The 20,352-nt window shown below is 38.4% G+C and overlaps 1 protein-coding gene across 2 annotated transcripts in view; it reads left to right on the forward strand.

The window, feature by feature from the left end:
* AK9 (adenylate kinase 9) overlaps positions 1–20,352 on the forward strand; it is a 218,214-nt gene that overhangs the window by 45,148 nt on the left and 152,714 nt on the right. The window contains exons 9-12 of one of the 2 annotated variants that reach the window (XM_021670493.2): positions 8,852–8,926; positions 11,888–11,986; positions 18,151–18,290; positions 18,371–19,755. In XM_021670493.2, the coding sequence (XP_021526168.2) occupies positions 8,852–8,926; positions 11,888–11,986; positions 18,151–18,290; positions 18,371–18,650 (594 nt within the window). In that variant the 3' untranslated portion in view covers positions 18,651–19,755. Of the gene's footprint in view, positions 1–8,851; positions 8,927–11,887; positions 11,987–18,150; positions 18,291–18,370; positions 19,756–20,352 lie in introns of those variants that run through there. The other variant, XM_012438434.2, reaches the window with a different exon arrangement.

Below are 20,352 nucleotides of genomic sequence, written 5' to 3' on the forward strand. Positions count from 1 at the left end.
GGAACTGGTACCATTCCTACTGAAACTATTCCAAATAATCCAAAAAGAGGGAATCCTTCCCAAATCATTTTATGAGACCACCATCATCCTAATACCAAAACCCGGCAGAGACTCAACAAGAAAAGAAAACTACAGGCCAATATCCATGATGAACATAGATGCAAAAATCTTCAATAAAATACTGGCAAGCCGATTACAACAGCACATCAAAAAGCTTATCCACCATGATCAAGTAGGATTCATCCTGGGGATGCAAGGCTGGTTCAATATACGCAAGTCTATAAATGTAATTCACCACATAAACAGAACCAAAAACAAAAACCACATGATTATCTCAATTGATGCAGAGAAGGCCTTCGACAAAATTCAACAGCCCTTTATGCTAAAAACTCTCAATAAACTAGGTATCGACAGAACGTATCTCAAAATAATAAAAGCTATTTATGACAAACCGACAGCCAATATCATACTGAATGGGCAAAAACTGGAAGCATTCCCTTTGAAATCTGGCACTAGACAAGGATGCCCTCTCTCGCCACTCCTATTCAATATAGTACTGGAAGTTCTAGCCAGAGCAATCAGGCAAGAAAAAGAAATAAAGGGTATTCGATTAGGAAAGGAGGAAGTCAAATTGTCTCTATTTGCAGACGACATGACTGTATATCTAGAAGACCCCATTGTCTCAGCCCAAAATCTCCTGAAACTGATAAGCAACTTCAGCAAAGTCTCAGGATACAAAATCAATGTGCAAAAATCACAAGCATTCCTATACACCAATAACAGACTTAAAGAGAGCCAAATCAAGAATGAACTGCCATTCACAATTGCTACAAAGAGAATAAAATACCTAGGAATACAACTAACAAGGAACGTAAAGGACCTCTTCAAGGAGAACTACAAATCACTGCTCAATGAAATAAGAGAGGATACAAACAGATGGAGAAACATTCCATGTTCATGGTTAGGAAGAATCAATATCGTGAAAATGGCCATACTGCCCAAAGTAATTTACAGATTCAACGCTATCCCCATCAAGCTACCAATGACCTTCCTCACAGAACTGGAAAAAACCACCTTAAACTTCATATGGAAGCAAAAGAAAGCCCGCATAGCCAAGTCAATTCTAAGCAAAAAGAACAAAGCGGGAGGCATCACACTACCGGACATCAAACTCTACTATGAGGCTACAGTAATGAAAACAGCATGGTACTGGTACCAAAACAGAGATATAGACCAATGGAACAGAACAGAGGCGTCGGAGGCGACACAACATATCTACAACCACCTGATCTTTGACAAACCTGAAAAAAACAAGCAATGGGGAAAGGATTCCCTGTTCAATAAGTGGTGTTGGGAAAACTGGCTAGCCATATGCAGAAAGCAGAAACTCGACCCCTTCCTGACACCTTACACTAAAATTGACTCCAGATGGATTAAAGACTTAAACATAAGCCATAACACCATAAAAACACTAGAAGGAAACCTAGGCAAAACCATTCATGACATAGGCGTAGGCAAGGACTTTATGACCAAAACACCAAAAGCATTGGCAACAAAAGCCAAAATAGACAAATGGGACCTAATCAAACTCCACAGCTTCTGCACGGCAAAAGAAACAGTCAATAGAGTGAATCGGCAACCAACAGAATGGGAAAAAATTTTTGCAGCCTACCCGTCTGGCAAAGGGCTGATATCCAGAATTTACAATGAGTTAAAAAAGATTTACAAGAAAAAAACAAACAAGCCCATTCAAAAATGGGCGAAGGATATGAACAGATACTTTACAAAAGAAGGCATACATGAGGCCAACAAACATATGAAAAAATGCTCATCATCACTGGTCATTAGAGAAATGCAAATCAAAACTACATTGAGATACCATCTCACGCCAGTTAGAATGGCAATCATTAAAAAATCTGGAGAAAATAGATGCTGGAGAGGATGTGGAGAAATAGGAACACTTTTACACTGTTGGTGGGAGTGTAAATTAGTTCAACCACTGTGGAAAACAGTGTGGCAATTCCTCAAGGACCTAGAAATAGAAATTCCATTTGACCCGGCAATCCCATTACTGGGCATATATCCAAAGGATTATAAATCGTTCTACTATAAGGACACATGCACACGAATGTTCATTGCAGCACAGTTTACAATAGCAAAGACCTGGAACCAGCCCAAATGCCCATCGATGATAGACTGGACAGGAAAAATGTGGCACATATACACCATGGAATATCATGCAGCCATTAAAAACGAGGAGTTCACATCCTTCGTAGGGACATGGATGAACCTGGAAAACATCATTCTCAGCAAACTGACACAAGAACACAAAATCAAACACCACATGTTCTCACTCATAGGTGGGTGTTGAACAAGGAGAACACATGGACACAGGGAGGGGAGCACTATACACAGGGGTCTGTTGGGGGGGACAGCGGGGGGATGGGGAGTTGGGGAGGGATAGCATGGGGAGAAATGCCAGATATAGGTGAAGGGGAGGGAGGCAGCAAATCATACTGCCACGTATGCACCTATGCAACAACCTTGCATATTTTTCACATGTACCCCAAAACCTAAAATGCAATAAAAAATAAAATAAAATTAAAAAAAGACTATGTTGTAAAAGCATTTTCAATCTGTAATTTATAGCTTTATCAAAACAAATGTGCACTTAAGGTGTAACTTTTGTTTAAAAGGAATTGCCCATTCAGTTAGATTGCTATCTAAAGAATTGTTCTGCTGATTGGTCTATGGTTATCCCATTATATGTAAACATGTTAAGACCATTATATAATGTAATAGGAAGGTTTTAATTAAAATAATCAGTATTTTAAAAGTATGATGACTGAGATTAGAAGTATGTGAAAAGAATATTTTATATGGTAAAAGTCCAGGTAAGACTCTACCAAATATAAACATTTGTGTTGGAGATTAAGTCAACAAACATTTATTGAACTTGCACATTTAGCCAGACACTATGCTAAGCAATAGAACTATGAAGACAAATAAATCAGTCCTTCAATTGCCTGTTTCCATATGATAGAGAAACTAAAGAATGTGTTTCATGCTGTCTCACAATATTTATATTATTTTAAAGATAAATGAGTGGATCATTTTCACTCTCATTATCCATCCCCCAAAATGAGAACCACAGTTAATTGCTTTCATATGAATGACTTCTATTCCTCCCCACCTATCCTGTCACTGGCTTATAAACGTAGCTTCTGAAGCATGAAGTACATGACTATCAATAGCTTCAATTTCATTAAATGTACAACTTCTGGAAATTAAATAGATAAAACCACACTCAAAGACAATAAACTGGAAAAATATTCCCATTAACTGTGATGAAAAATTTAAAGCTTTGGCATATTAAAATGTCATAGAAATGATTTTTTAAAAACCTGTTAAGTTCACTCTGTCTTGAGATAAATGGACAACAAATATGAGCAATTAACAAAAATGAAGAAGAGTAACAAGCCTATAGAAAAAAATGTTCAGCCTCGCAGATAATAAAGAAATGCTAATCTAAGTAATGAAATATCATTTTCATGATCAAAATTTAAAATATGAACAGGTAGTAAGACTGGCTATCCATGTGCAGAAAACAGGAACTGGACCCCTTCCCGGCAGCTTACACTAAAATTAACTCCAGATGGATTAAAGACTTAAACATAAGACCTAATACCAAAAAAACCCTAGAAGAAAACCTAGGCAAAACCATTCAGGACATAGACATATGCAAGGACTTCATGACTAAAACACCAAAAGCATTGGCAACAAAAGCCAAAATAGACAAATGGGGTCAAATTAAACTCCAGAGCTTCTGTACAGCAAAAGAAACAATCATTAGAGTGAACTGGCAACCAACAGAATGGGAAAAAATTTTTGCAATCTACCCATCTGACAAAGGGCTAATGTCCAGAATCTACAAAGAATTAAAGCAGTTTTACAAGAATAAAACAAATCTATTCAAAAGTGGGCAAAGGATATGAACAGATACTTTACAAAAGAAGACATACATGAGGCCAACAAACATATGAAAAAATACTCATCATCACTGGTCATTAGAGAAATGCAAATCAAACCACATTGAGATACCATCTCACGCCAGTTAGAGTGGTGATCATTAAAAAATCTGGAGACAACAGATGCTGAAGAGGATGTGGAGAAATAGAAACACTTTCACACTGTTGGTGGGAGTGTAAATTAGTTCAACCATTGTGGAAGACAGTGTGGTGATTCCTCAAGGACCTAGAAATAGAAATTCCATTTGACCCAGCAATCCCATTACTGGGTATATATCCAAAGGATTTAAATCACTGAATTATAAAGACACATGCACACATATGTTCATCGAGGCACTGTTTACAATAGCAAAGACTTGGAACCAACCCAAATGCCCATCGATGATAGACTAGACAAGGAAAATGTGGCACATATACACCATGGAATACTATGCAGCTGTAAAAAACGATGAGTTCGTGTCCTTTGTAGGGACATGGATGAAGCTGGAAACCATCATTCTCAGTAAACTGACACAAGAACAGAAAATCAAACACCACATGTTCTCACTCATAGGCAGGTGTTAAACAATGAGAACACATAGACACAGGGAGGGGAGCATCACATACTGGGGTCTGTTGGGGGGTGCTAGGGTAAGGACAGTGGGGGGTGGGGAGGGATAACATGGAGAGAAATGCCAGATATAGGTGACGGAGGGATGGAGGCAGCAAACCACATTGCCATGTATGTACTTATGCAACAGTCCTGCATGATCTGCACATGTACCCCAGAACCTAAAGTACTATATATATATATATATATATATATATAACCTAAATTATATATATATATAACCTAAATTATATATATATAAAAGAGATAGAGATAGATATATATATATAAAAGAATTCCTAATGTTAGCAAGGATGTGGTAAAGCACTCTTATACCCCAAATAGGAATTTGTACAGCCATTCTTTGACAGGTTGTCCACAAAAACATCCAGAAGCAGAAAACATCTAGACCCTGCAGCAAAATACAGATAAGAATTCATTGCCCTGGTGCAACAAAGCAGAATTTCAAAGCCAAGAACCTAGACTTTAGGCCTAGGTGATACTTGCTGAATAGCCAAGCAATTGCCTTATATGTTGAGGGAGGAGAGCAGTAAAGGGTAAGACCCTACAGTTCTAGTCTTTTCTGACCTGCCTTAGATGTTACTTCATTTTTAAACCAAGACCACTTAAGTTCACTGTATCTCCAAGAGATACAAGAAAAGCAATTAGGGGCAAACTGAACTGCATCGCTTTCTGGTTTACATCCTGCACACTGCTTTGGGGCTAAGCCAACACCAGGTCCCTATTTTGGACTGTCTTTGAATCCCAACTCAACTCCTGGTGCAGGTATCCATTTCCTTCAGAGTGTTGATGCTCTCTAACTTAGTAGTTCACTCTTAAGATTGAATCTAGCTTAAGGAAACAATAAAAAAATATAGAACAGGCCAGACACAGTGGCTCACACCTGTAATCCTAGCACTTTGGGAGGCCAAGCGGGGCAGATTGCCTGAGCTCAGGAATTCAAGACCAGCCTGAGCAACATAGTGAAACTCCCTTGCTACTAAAATACAAAAAGATTAGCTGGGTATGGTGGTGCACACCTGTAATCCCAGCTACTTGGGAGACTAAGGCAGGAGAATCACCGAACCCAGGAGATGAAGGTTGCAGTAAGCCAAGATCATGCCACTGCCCTCCAGCCTGGGTGACAGAGCAAGACTCCATCTCAAAAGAAAAAAAAGAAATATATATATATATAACACAATGTGATGTGAAACCTTGTTCAAAACATGATTATTTATGGTTAAGTGAACAACGCTGGTAAATCTGTTGTCAGCCTAGAGGAAAACACATAGACTCTAACCTTATACAATATTGTGAAAAACAAAATACACTGAATAATTAAAAAGATGATTTTGTTCAAACTTGCAATAAGGAGAATGTTCATTAATAAGGACCTTCTAAAAGAAATGGAAAGGAGCTGGGTTTTATGGAAGCAGGTAAACAAGGGAGCCACCCTTGAGTCTTATGGAGTCATGAGCAAAGATGGAGACAGACTATCTGAGTCCTTGAGGAAGGATGAAAATGGGTCTTATTTCTCAGCCATCCCTACTTTCTAGTGTCACAGGGCTCAGAGTTCAACATTGTTGACATACAAAAATAAAATATAGTAGATATTGGATTTTAATATTAAAAATAAAAACAAATAGTAGAAGAAAATTTAGAAAAATATTAATATAATCTTGAGATAAAATCTAATTTAGGTCAGGTGTGGTGACTCATGCCTATAATCCTAACACTTTGGGAGGCCAAAGTGGGCAGATTGCTTGAGCCCAAGAGTTCAAGACCAGCCTGGGCAACATCGCAAAAACCATGGTGAAACCTTATCTCTACCAAAAAAAAAAAAAAAATCTAATTTAAACAAGAAAGGAAATCTAGAAGTAATGAACATATATATTTGATTATGAAAATAATTTATTTTGCTGAAGACACCATAAATACATTCAAAAGATAAATCATAGAAAGATAAAATATTTGCAATCCACATGTCAGATTGTAGAGTGCCAGCCCCACACACCACCCATGGGTACCCTGAGTTTGGTGGCAATAAAGGAATGAGAAAAAGGTTAAGAATGCATAAGTGGGACCAGGGGGCCAGTGCATAAACTGGAGGAAGCAGGGGCCCCGAGCTCTGGTTTCCACAATATGTATTGAATACAGTCACTTTTATCTATAGTGCAGGTGGTAGGGTGAATTGGTGGAAGGCAGGCTGTGGCCAAACATAAAATTGATAGCAGTGGCTGGTGGTTTATATGAGTTTCCCAAGAGCTAAAAGCGTATGCTTATCAATAGACAATGCAGCTGGTGGAAGCAGGTTTAGCAAGGAGCCTATGTGTCTGGTTACATTCCATTGCTTCAAGAGAGTTTTATGTCCTTGGGCACTATGTTTAGAATATCAGAGCTTAGGTCATTTTGTTCCTGGGACTATACTAGCAACAGAGAGGCCTTCCTCCCCAGAGGCCTCCTGCGGCCTTCTACAGTTTATTGTTCCTGATTTCTTTTACACATTACTTATAACCAGTATATGTTGTACATTACTTATAACCAGTTTATGTAGACACATTGTAAATCCTTCCTCCATTGCTGCTTCTCCCAACACCAGATAAGATTAAAAACTTTCCATCAATGTCACATAAATGAAACAATCCAATAGAAGAATGTATAGAGGTTATGATTGCGCAGTTTACAGAGACACATATCTGAATGCTGAACCTCACCACAGGAATAAAAAGTAAAATAAACTGATCCCATTTTTTAACTCAGTTTGGCAGAAATTAAAAAGTTAACATAGCCAATGCTGGCAGGAAGAAATGAGCATTCTCATACATTGCTGGTTAGGGTTTTTTGTTTTGTTTTGTTATTGTTTTTGAGACAGAGTTTTTTGCTCTTGTTGCCTAGGCTGGAGTGCAATGGTGCGATCTTGGCTCACTGCAACCTCCACCTTCTGACAATTCTCCTGCTTCAGCCTCCCAAATAGCTGGGATTACAGGCATGCACATGCCCAGCTAACTTTTTTTTTTGTATTTTTAGTAGAGACGGGGGCTTCTCCATGTTAGTCAGGCTGCTCTCAAACTCCCGACCTCAGGTGATCCACCCGCCTTGGCCTCCCAAAATGCTGGGATTACAGGCGTTACCCACCGCGCCCAACCTGCTGATTAGGGTTTTGAATTGCTACAACCTTTTAGAAAACCAACTGGCTGTACCTACATGTATTAATATTAAAACCTTCTTTTACAAATCTGGCCCATATATCCAATATATCAAGATATACCAAAGGATGCATATTCTGTGTTACTGAACATTTATATGTGTACATATCAATGAAGTGAATGGTTGTGTAAAGAGACCTACCTGTTGTGCAGGCAGCATGGAGGAGTAGGAAGAAGTCGCATTGACTGTTTCTATGTACTTTTTTGCATTCCTTCACAAGTTGCAGTTAGTACAAGTTATTTTTGTAATTATTAAAGAAGAAAGTAATTTTTAAAATGTCCACAAAAAGAAATACTTGAAAATAACTAATAAAGTATTGTAACATACCTAAATATCAAACAGCAGAGAAATATTAAATAAATTGTGCTATATCCACAGTACATAATCTTGTAAAGTCATTAAAATGTTACATTGATGGTGATCTTATATAAGTATAGGAGAAGCATAGTTACAATGTTAAGTGAAAAAGTAAGCTTCATTATGATCTTGAGCATGCAAAACAATTTTTCATGGCATGAAAGATGGGAGGAAAATAGTAATAGTACTTACCTTTGGGGGCTGGATTAGAGACCTTTTTCTCTCTACTTTTCTGGGTTTAAAAAAAATCCATAAGAAAAAATGTGTATTAAAATAATAAAAATATGTTGTATTGTTTAAATAATACTAGCATCTATATTAAGAAAATCTGTGAATTAAATTTTAATCAGATGCTTCCATGGTTTGGAAACCAAATAGCAAAGCTATGAACATATGCAGATAGATGCTCCAAAACATCTGTGAGAAAAAATATTAAGGCATCATTGTAGAGAAAAAAGATATTTTTAACAGGAAAATAAAATTAATGATGAGAAGATTAGTTTGAGCTTTTGCAAAAGATCTCTTGAGCACTGAAAATAACATATATTATAACATGTATAAGGCAAACAATTTACTTTAAATATTTCTGCATAGTATATTAAGATTCTGATCTTGTATTCTGTTTTTCCAGTGATCCTGTATTATAAAGTTTCTTTTCTATTACCTGCAGGAAGTAATGGCTGAACACAATCCCCAGTATCTCATTGAGCTAAGTGGAAATAAACCACCAGAGGAGCTCTTTATGGTGAGTGCAGTGTTCAGCAGGAGTACTTCACAGCATGGAAAATTTAAAAGCTATTGACAGCATTGTACTTCTTCTAATAAACAGGAGTATATTTATATTTGAACACCATTTATCTTTGAACAATTTGTCTTGGCACTTAAAATTCTGATGTTCTGTTTATTCATCTGTTCATTTTAAAATCAAAACTACATTCAAATTTAAAATCTCTGTATGTCCAAAGGTGTCAAAAGAAAAGTAAAAGCAATGGTAACCAAAAGCACATGAGAAGATGCTGGACATCATTTGTCATTAGGTAAAGGCAGGTCAAAACCATAATGATGTACCCCTTTTACCTTCTAGGATGACTAAAGTAAAACACACACACACACACACACGGTAATAAAAAGTGTTGGTGAGGATGTAGAGAAATTGGAACTCAAAGATGTTTTACAAAAATATAGTAACTATTTATTAAACATCTAATAAGTGTCCGGCATTATGATGGGCTCTAGAGATACAGATACAAAGGAGGCAGATAAGTCCACACGTCTCTTCCCTCATGCAGTATCCAATATGTTGGGGAAAATAAATCTCTAGAGAGCAGTTTGTGTTATAGTCAGGGATATACATGCATGGTATTATAGGAGTTCATGGCATAATGACAAAACCTAATCAGGTAAGGAGGACCACCAGTCTCAAATTATCTTTAAATAGAAACTTAAAGGACCAGTAAGAACTAGACCTTGAAGACAAGGGAAACAGTGGGAAGTGGGACAGTGTTCTATGCTGATAGGAGGGGCTATGTCAAGGCCCCAGAGGCCAGAAAGAGCATAGTGAGTTACAGGAATAGAACGTTGGACTAGAACATAGGAGGATGGAGTAGGAGGGGTGGAATAGAGCCAAGACTAGAAATAAGCAGGGGTTGCACCAAGAAAGACCTTGTAAACCATATTAAGGAGTTTAGACCTCAACATGAGGGAATAGGCAGCCAGTGAAAGATTTTAAGCCAGAAAGTGCAAATGATCCTATTTCTGTTTAAGAAAGATCACTCAGTTCCATGCAAAGAAAAAACAAAAGGAGAATCAAATTGGTGGTAGGAAAACTAGTTTCGGCTTTTGCCATCAATCAGGTATGAGATGGTAGCCTATCCTAGGGTAGTGACCACAGGAATGGACAGAAAAGGACAGATCTGAGAGACATTTAAGAAATCTGCTTGACAGGGCTTGGTGAGTTACTTAATACGGAAATTAAGGGAGAGAGAAAAGTCAAAGATAATGCCCAGATTTCTGGCTTTATCTGATTGGTGGCAACATGGTAACAGTGCTAGTGGTAGAGCCAGATCACGGAGAAGCTCCTCACTTGGGACATGCTCTTGCCAAGATCACCTGTGATCTCATGATCAAAGCCACTGCTCATTTTTCAGTCGTCATCTAATTCAATCTATAATAGAAGCAACATTTGACACATTTCTGCACCTTTCTTCCCTTGGCTTCTCGGACATCACACCGTAGTAGTTCCATTACACCTCACTGGGCACTCTAATTCTCTAACCTGCAGTGTTTCAGGACCCCAGAGTTCACAAGGTGTGAGCTCTTCTCTGTTTATCCTCACTCGTTAAGAGACTTCATTCCGTCAGTGGCTTTAGATATCTTCTAACCACTGACAACTCTCAAATTCATGTTACTATCTCAGATCTTTTTCCTAAATTCCACACTTATATACTTAATGGCTGCCACTTCTGTTTTTTTAATTGGATGTCTACTAGTCATTTTGGATTTAAGTGTGCAAGATAGAACTTCACCACCACCATCCTGCCCCCAATGTGCCCCTCCCACCATTCTCCTCTTTCAGTAAATGCCAAAAACACCCAGCCAGCTGCTCTCCTTGACTTTTTTTCTCACATCCCACATCCCATTCACCAGCATATACAGCAGGCTTCTCCTTGAAAATATAGCCAGAATTCTACCACTTTTTACTACCTGGGACACACTTTCCTCAAGGTAGAGGGCTCCAGGGGCCCTGGCTAGAACTGCCAAGCCTGTGAAGGCCCCCATTGGAACTAGTACTCTGCACTTCTACTCACATTCTATGGGCAGAGCAGGCTACATGGAGAAGCTCAACATTAGTGGAATAAGGAAGTGTACTCCACCCAAAATGAACTAGGGAATTAATCAGTGAAAGTTGCATTGTGAACAAATAACACAATCTATCACAGGCTACCACACACCATCAGGATTTTGGCTATCTCACCATCTCCCATCTCATGTGCTGGCCTTTTTTATTTTTCCAGATTCTTCCACATAGTATCTGCATTAATTTCCTGGGGTTGCCATAACAAAGTGCCACAAACTGGTGGCTTAAAATGACATAAATTTATTCTCTCACAGTTCTGGAGGCTAAAAGTCCAAAATCAAGGTGTTGACAGTGCCATGCTCCTTCCAAATCCTATTGTGGAGGCTCTACTTTAGTTTCTTCCAGCTTCTGGTAGCTCCCAGCATTCCTTGGCTTATGGTAGCATAACTCCAATATTTGCCTCTGTTCTCACATGGCAATCATCCCTTTGCCTGAAGAGGTCTCAGAGACCAAACCTCTAAGGACATGAATATCTGGGGACCAGAGGGCAGACTGTTATGAGTTGAAATGTGTCCCTCAAAAAGATCTGTTGAAGCCCTAACTCCAGCACCTGTGAATGTGACCTTATTTGGAAAAATAAGGTCTTTGCCTATGGATTAGGAGAAGAGACTCAGACACATAAGGAGGAGATGGCTCTGTGACCACAGAGGCAGAGATTGAAGTGATGCATATACAAGCCAACACATACCAAGGATTGTCAGCAAACAGCCGGAAGCCAGAAGCAGCAAGCAAGGATTCATCCCAGAGGCTCAGAGGCATCATGGGCTTGGCTCATAAGCCCATCGCTGTTTCAGAATGTTGGAGATATTCAAATGCCAATGTAGTTAAATGTGTGTTCTTTAAATCTAGATTGTTATGGATCGACTTAAATATCTGAACCTAAAAAGAGCAGCTGTTACAACCAAACTTCAGGGTGCAGAGGAAGAAGTTAGTGACACATTGGAAAATGTAAGTTATATGGAACTGTTTGAAAGTCTGCTTTTCAATATATATTGTGGGCAGGGTGCAGTGGCTCACACATGTAACCCCATGGGAGGATAGCTTAACCCCAGGAGTTCAAGACCAGCCTGGACAACCTGGTGAGAACCTGTCTCTACAAAAAGAAGAGAAAAACTTAGCCAGGTGTGGTGGCATGCACCTGCAGTCTCAGCTACTCAGGAGCTGAGACGGGAGGATTGCTTAAGCCCAGGAGGTTGAGGCTGCAGTGAGCCATGATCACGTCACTGCAGTCCAGCCTGGGCAACAAAGCCACACTCTATCTCAAAAAAAATTATTATAGATAATAATTTAATTAACTTATTATATTAATTTATTTTATTTATTAATTTATATTTACACACATATATGTATATTGTGGCCCTAATTTGTATTCTTTGATAAAAATGGATCTGATTTCTGGGAAGAAGCTATAATATTAGCACAATATCCTTTTAGACATTAGACACAACACAAGTTTTGAAACAAAGAAAATCAAAACAAACACAAGAATAATAAGAAAGAAATCCAAGTTCAGTTTAAAAATTTGCAGCACCAAAGAATCTGAAGACATTAAAATTCTTAACTCCATAAGCACAATTCATTTATTTAATCATTCAACCAATTTTTTTCTTAGTAACTAATGTGTTCCTGGCACTGATGTGCTATATATGTGATAGATATCAAATTATAACTGCCAACTGCCAAAAGTGCCACAAGGAGTTTTAATTGGAGGATTTGATCTATTCTGAGAAGCTGAGTTTCACCTATATGAGTAGAAATTATTTTTTAAAAATGCATACCAGGACTGGGCACACTGGCTCACATCTGTAATCCCAGCACTTTGGGAGGCTGAGGTGGAAAGATCGCTTGAGCCCAGGAGTTTGAGACCAGCCTGGAACATACATGACTCTGGCCCTACAAAAAATAAAAAAAATAACCAGGCATGGTGGCACATGCCTATAGTCCCAAGTACTTGAGAGGCTGAGGTGGGGGAATCAACTGAGCCTAGAGGTTGAGGCTGCAGTGAGCCATGATTGTGCCACTGCACCCTAGCCTGCGTGATAGAGCAAGACCCTATCTCAAAAATAAAAATAAAATAAAATAAAAACATATACCAGGATCATAAATAGATATAATTTAAATTTTAAAATCTTTAAAGAAAGAGGTCATTCTGTTATCCTTTATCATAACAAGATCTCAGTGGGTCCACATAACTGGAATACGTTGGGACCTCTGCAACATGAAGTGGTGCTGAAGAGGAAGAAAGGTGGGCTTGGTCAGAACAGAGGCTGGGAAAAAATAAACTATGTACTGAGGCCTCCTGTTCTAAATCATCATTGAAGGAAAAATAAAAAGTATCTATAAAACCTGCAGGAAATTTCTGAGCCAGAACGTTTGTCCTTAGAAAGCATTGCATGCATGGGGCATAGGTGTAAGGTTGTAGTTCACAAGCTGTATGACCAGGTGAGCCTGCCTCCTTTTTCATGAAAGGGAAGAAGATGTGGCTGTGTACGCTGGAGTCATTATTCATATCCCTTAAGCAGCATTTCTACCTGGCAGTCCAGCCCACCTCCAAAAGAATCACGTTGGAAGCTTACTACAAATACAAATCCCTCAGGCCCGAATCCCAGACTGATTGAACTGGAGATGGAACCTGAACATGTATTTTTACAAAGTCTAGAACGAATTCCTATACCCATTAAAGTCTGACAACGCCTACTTTAACTCTTGGGATGCCAAAGGAGCCTGGTCAATTAAAGTTGATTGATCTACAAGTTCCTGTGTCTTTAAATGACTTTAGATGAATAACCTTCAGCTAAAGGCAGGTGATTTTTAGAGAATCAATATAATGGAAATATTTAAAGCAGTGATTCCCAGCCCTGACAGCAAAATGGGGTCATCTAGAAAGCTTTTTAAACATAACAATTCCCAGGCCAATTAAAACAGAATTTCTAGGATAGGGCTCTGTCATTAAGTGAAACAAAACAAAACAGAGTATGACATCAAAGGCACAGACTACAAAAGAAAAAATACAAAAAACTTTTGTGCATCTATACTATCAATAGAGGCCAGGAGTCTGACACCAGTCTGGTCAACATGGTGAAACCCTATCTCTACCAAAAAAAAAAAGGAAAACTCCATCAATCAATAGAGTGAAAAAACAACCCACAGAAAGGAGAAAAATATTTGAAAATTATATATCTGATAAGGGATTAATATGCAGAATACATAAAGAACAACTACGACTCTACAGCAATAAAACAATCCAGTTCAAAAATGGGCATAGGATTTGAATAGACATTTCTCCAGATAAGATACATAAATGGCCAATAAGTACATGAAAAGATGCTCGATATCACTAGCCATTAGGGAAATGCAAATCAAAACTACAATGAGATGCCATCTCATGTCCATTAGGGTGCTATTATTCAAAAAATGAGAAATAACAAGTGTTGATGAGGAGAAATGAGAGAACCCTCTCGCATTGTTTGTAGGGATGTAAAATGGTGCAGCTGCTCTTTAAAATAGTTTTGTGGTTGCTCAAAAAGTTAAACATAGAGTTATCATCTATCCAGCAATTATACTTCTAGACATTTCCCCCAAAGGATTGAGACCAGGAACTCAAACAGATACTTGTACACCAATATTCATAGCAGCTTTATTCACAATAGCCAGAAGGTGGAAATAACCCAATGTCCATCAAGATGAATGGATAAGCAAAATGTGGGGGGGGTGTGTGTGTGTGTGTGTGTGTGTGTGTGTGTGTATGATGGAATATTATTCAACCTTAAAGAGGAGTAAAATTCTTATATATAATAAAATCTGAGCCATGAAAACATACTAAGTGAAACAAGCAGATACGAAAGGGCAAACATATGATTTCACTTATACAAGATACACGGAATAGACAAGTTCATAGAGACAGAATGTAGGATAGAGGTTACCGGGAGCTAGGGGGAAGGAAGAATAGAGAGTTATTTCATGAGTACAGAATTCTGTTTGGAATGATGGAAAAGTTCTGGAAATGAATAGAGGTGGTGGTTGTACAACACAGTGAATATACTTAATACCACTGAATTGTATGCTTAAAGGTGGTTACAAAAGCAAATTTTATGCGATGTGTATTTTACCACAATTAAAAAACTAAAAAACAAACCCAAAAATCTTCCCTAGGAGATTCTACTATTCAGCCAGGGAAGAGAACCACTAATTTAAAGGGGTAGGAGAGGCACAGAGACCTTACTGTAGACTCCAGCTCCCTGGTGAAGAGTGAGAGAACTGTAGCATCTGATGAGTTGCTGGAGAGGAGGGGCTGTGCAGGTGGATGGGGACATGGGCATGGGTTTGTGCAGTAGGAGGAAGGACAGGGTCAGACTGACACCCAGCACAGTAGAAGTTTTAGCTTTTGAGTCACACAGACCTGGATTTGAATCCAGCTATATAGCCTATCAGACCTGTACTCTGCTTAACCTTGCTGCCCTTTATTCAATTATATATATATATGGGATAAAAATTCGTATGTCATTGTGTTATTGTAAAGATTACGTGAGATGATGTTTTTAAAGTGCCTAGAACCAATGGTGATATTTAAAAAATCTAACAATTGCATTGCAGGGGTGGGGCTGGCTTCATGACACAGGACGACTATGTGCTTAGTTTAATGCTCTCCTGCTGCAGTCTTGAAATTCTTAATAACTGTAGAACAAGGGCCCTGTAATGTTCATTTGGTTCTGGCCCTGGCAAATTGGTTTGTGCTACGCAAAGGCATTCACCCAATCACAACAGAGCTGGCAGAAGTGCTGGAGACATTTGGGAGTCATTAACCCTAAGTTCCTGGATCATGGAAAGGTCCAGAAGTTCTTCAGTAAGAGGATGGGTCAGAGTAGAGTTTGAGGGTAGTGGCTATAGTGGCCAACTTTCTTCTGCCCCTGCCTTGCTACCTTGGCTGTGTCTGGGGTTCCTCACAAGCTCCCCTGGTTAAGTCACTCCAAAAAGTATGCTTCCTGTCTTCTGATTGAGAAAGAAGTAGTGGGAGGGGGCCAAGTAGAGTGGGAGTGGCTCTGGCACTAGCACCTTCTTTCAAAGATTTCCAACCAGTCATACAGTTTTCTGCTCTCCATTCAATTCCCTTCAAAGGTACCTGGTATCACAAGGTCCTATGTCTTTCCAGTGTTTTGCAAAGTGAATCCACTGGCTCCATGTTGTTCCTGCCCCTCCCATACCTATCTTTGCTACACAGATATTTAGCTTTCACCTTTCTCAGACATAAGTCAGTTACCACTCATCCATCTGCTTTCTAACTTACAAAATGTAACTGCAGCTGGTGAGCTGTCAGCCTGATCAACATCTCTAGTCTCTTCTCCCATTCCCTGTGTCCTCGTGAGTTTATTCTTTTTAAAAAAATTCTTCTACTGTCATTTTAGTGAGGTTCTTAGGAAAGCAGCAAACATATATGCATGTTTTCAGTCTGCTTTGTTTAAGCAGAAGCCAGTCCCGATCATTTTTAAGCCTTTAATATCAAATTCATTCAAAAGCTCCTCTTCTCCTCTCCCCTCAGCACCTGCTGAACGTGTGGCACCACGGGCATGAAGTTGAGAGAGGAACATGGTCTGCTATTCAAATACTTAACTGTTTAGAGAATACTTAACGGTCTATTCAAATATTGTTTTCATGTATAGGTGCGAAATATGGATGATAAGGAAAGAGTGACTGCCTCCTGACCTAACTGGGCATGGTTTCAGTCCCTAGCTCATTGTCCAGGAACGCTGTGGAGAAGAGCTGTAGCTTAATGTGCTCCATGGATGAGGTTCTCAGTCTTATGCAAGTCCCCTAAGCATTGACAGTTTCCTTAACATTTACTATCACTTCCAGCTCTCACTTTGGAACATTCATGCAGCATCTCTGCAGTACACATGCTTCTTTGTTCTCTGATGCTGCAGTGGTCCAGGAAAGATCATAGCTCACAATCTCATCTGCCTTCCATAGTCAACTATGAAGCCAGCATATATATGTGTGACCCCCATCTGAGGGCTGGAGAGAGCATTTTTCCCCTGGCCATTGCCCACTGTCTTACTTCATTTTCTTTTGCTATAGTAAAATACCACAGACTAGGTAATTTATAAAGAAAATAAGTTTGTTTGGTTCACAGTTCTGGAGCCTGTTATTTCTGAGTCCACGTGCATGGCACCAGCATCTGGTGAGGGCCTTTGTGCTGTTTCCCATGGTGGACCATGGAAGGACAAAAGAGTGCAAGAGCCAGAGCCAGGGCTAGAGGAGGTCAAATTTGCCTTTATAACGACCCCACTCTCAAAATAACTCACCCACTCCTGAGATAACCACATTAATCTATTTATGAGGGCAGAGCACTCATGACCCAATCACCTGTTAACAGTCCTACCTCTAAATACCATCACAATGAGAGTTAAATTTCAACATGAGTTTTGGAGGGGATGTTAAAACCATAAACCTCACCATGCCATCTCTCACCAGTTTTCTCATCCCCTGCTAAGGAAGCACAAGGACAGATGAACCTTTCAAAAAATCTTTCTATCATATGGTAAAACAAGCATAAACATAAAATAAAATAAGCACGTTCCCAACTGAGATTTAGCAGTTTTCTACAGAATTTTGCAGTCTGTAGAAGAGTATTTTTTAACTTATCTGGAGGTCACCAACAGAAGGAATTGCTGATGAAGGAGACTTTAAATTTTAAAAATGAAAGAACCACTTATAGCTAAGTAAATGCAAAAACAATGTGTATATAACATCGTAGGTATATGTAAAAGCCAGGGTAAATTGACAAATAATCTGGTACATTTTCAAAATTTTTTAATAAGAATTTTTCAGAATCTGTTTTCTAAGGAAGATGATAGAAAATGTACAATCTACCTTATGCTTATTTTACCACATGATAGAAATTACTCAGTAAAATTTAGTTTTTTAACATAAATGAAAACTAGTCATTAAATCAAGGACAAGTGCAGAATGTTGCAATTAAGAAAAAAGCCAAAATTTGCTTTTTAAATTATTTCTTAAATTGTAAAGCACTATAAAATAGTAAATGAAATATTTAATACTGCTTATTCCAGCAAAACTTAGGCCCATATTTTTAATCTAGTATTTGCAATTCACAGGGTGAGCTGTTTCGTACTCTTGCATCTTATAAACCTATTGCACCAAGGTATAGATGGCAGAGAAGCAAATGGGGACCTACATGTCCTGTGAATTTAAAAGATGGTAACATTTATTCAGGATTATCAGATTATTCTGTGAGGTAAGTAAGGTTTTTAGAACCTAATTTTAAAACTTGCTCATACGTCTTTTCAGTTGTTTACTTATACGGCATATTTTAAGTTTTCTAGGTAAGATCTACTGTCTTTCATCAGAAGAAGCATTAAAACCATTTTTATTGAACCCACGTCCCTATCTGCTTCCACCTATGCCAGCACCACCATGTAAAGTATTCATACTTGGACCTCAATATTCAGGGAAAACAACACTTTGCAATATGCTTGCAGAAAATTACAAAGGAAAGGTAACTATCTATCTATCTATCTATCTATCTTTCTATCTACCATGTATCTATATATACTTGATTATAATTTGTAGGATTTTATTTATACTCATTTTTTAAAATTTCATGCTTTAATTGGATAATTGTTCCACTGGGCTTGGAGTAGGGAAAGCATTTATTGGTTGTTGCTTATTGCTGCTTCCAGACCAGAGTCCCTCCCTGCTTCCCAAAAGCCCCCAGATGTAAATGTCATGTCATTCAGACTATGCCACCTATTAGCTTTCTTTGTTCTACTCATCTTCTGTTTCCTGGGTTTCACTACTCTTGGCTTACTCTCACTCTCCCCATATACTCACTCCTGTCCTAATTCTTGGTGATTTCAGTATTACGAAGATGATCCTCTCAACACCTTGGCCCCTTCTCCCTCAGTAATCTTGTTCTCCACTCTCAGTAAATTATTTTTAGCTTTGAACAAGAGTGATAGCAGTAAAAGTGGTAAGAAACAAGCATATTTGGGATATAATTTGAAGGCAGAGCCAAAAGATTTGATGAGGGATCAGAATGTGGAGGAATTCTAGGAAGGGCAGTGTGGCTTGAGCATGGCCTATGCAAGAAGGAATGGCAAAAGATAATGGGTAAAGTCATAGAGCAATTCAGGCCACGGGAAGGTGTTAGAAGTCATTCCAAGTCCTTCTGCCTTTTTTTAAGCACAGGAATATCATTTCCTATTTGCTTTTAACTTTTTCATTGTAAAACATGACAAACATACAGAAAAGTGAAGCCCCGCTGAGTTATCGCAAAATGAACCCCCATGTAACCACCACCCAGGTCAAATATGGAATGTTGTCAGCATCCAGAAGCCTTTTCATGTTTCTTCTCAATACCAGTCTCCTCACTCTCCACACAATGGTAACAACTGCCCAGACTTTTATGGCATTCACTTCCATATTTCTCTCATGGTTTTGCCATGGAAGCATACGCTCAAATATCATAGGTTAGTTTAGCATGTTTTTTTGAACTTCATAGACTTAAACAATTTATCTTCTTTGTTCCTGGCTTCTCTCACTTAACATTATAATTATGATATTTGCCCACACTATTGAATGTAGCTGTAGTTTGTTCATTTTTACGGTTTTATTGTATTCTGTTGATTGAATTACACCATGATGTATTTATCCACATTTGAGCACTAATAAAACTTTGATTGATTCCAGATTGGAGTGAATGACACTACTATAAATATTCCTGTGCATGTCTCTTGGTGCACACATGGACAAATATTTAACTTGTGTAGATAATGCCAAATTGTTTTCCAAAGTAGTTCCATTAATACACAGTACTATCTACAGTGTATGAGAGTTCCGTTATTCCACATTCCTGTCAACTCTTATGATGATCAGTCTTTCTAATTCTAGCCATTTTAGTGGGTGTACAGTAGTATCTCACTGTGGTTTTAATTTACATTTCTCTGATGACTAATGAGGTTGAACCTCTTTCATATGTTTACTTTTCATTTAGATATTTTCTTTCTGAAGGACTTTCTCAAGTATCTTGCCCATTTTTAATTGTGTTTTTTGTATATTATTAGTAAGAGTTCCTAATATTATCTGTATACAAGTTCTGTGTTGATTATAAGCATTATGACTACTCTCTGTCTCTCTGTGGTTTGCCATTTTACTTTGCTTTTTTAAAAAATTATACTTTAAGTACTGGGGTACATGTGCAGAATGTGCAAGTTTGTTACATAGGTATACGTGTACCATGGTGGTTTACTGCACCCATCAACCCATCATCTACATTAGGTATTTTTTCTAATGTTATT

This window comes from Aotus nancymaae, unplaced genomic scaffold (assembly GCF_030222135.1).
Source record: "Aotus nancymaae isolate 86718 unplaced genomic scaffold, 86718_ANA_hifiasm-v0.15.2.pri h1tg000040l, whole genome shotgun sequence".
Classification (NCBI taxonomy): domain Eukaryota; kingdom Metazoa; phylum Chordata; class Mammalia; order Primates; family Aotidae; genus Aotus; species Aotus nancymaae.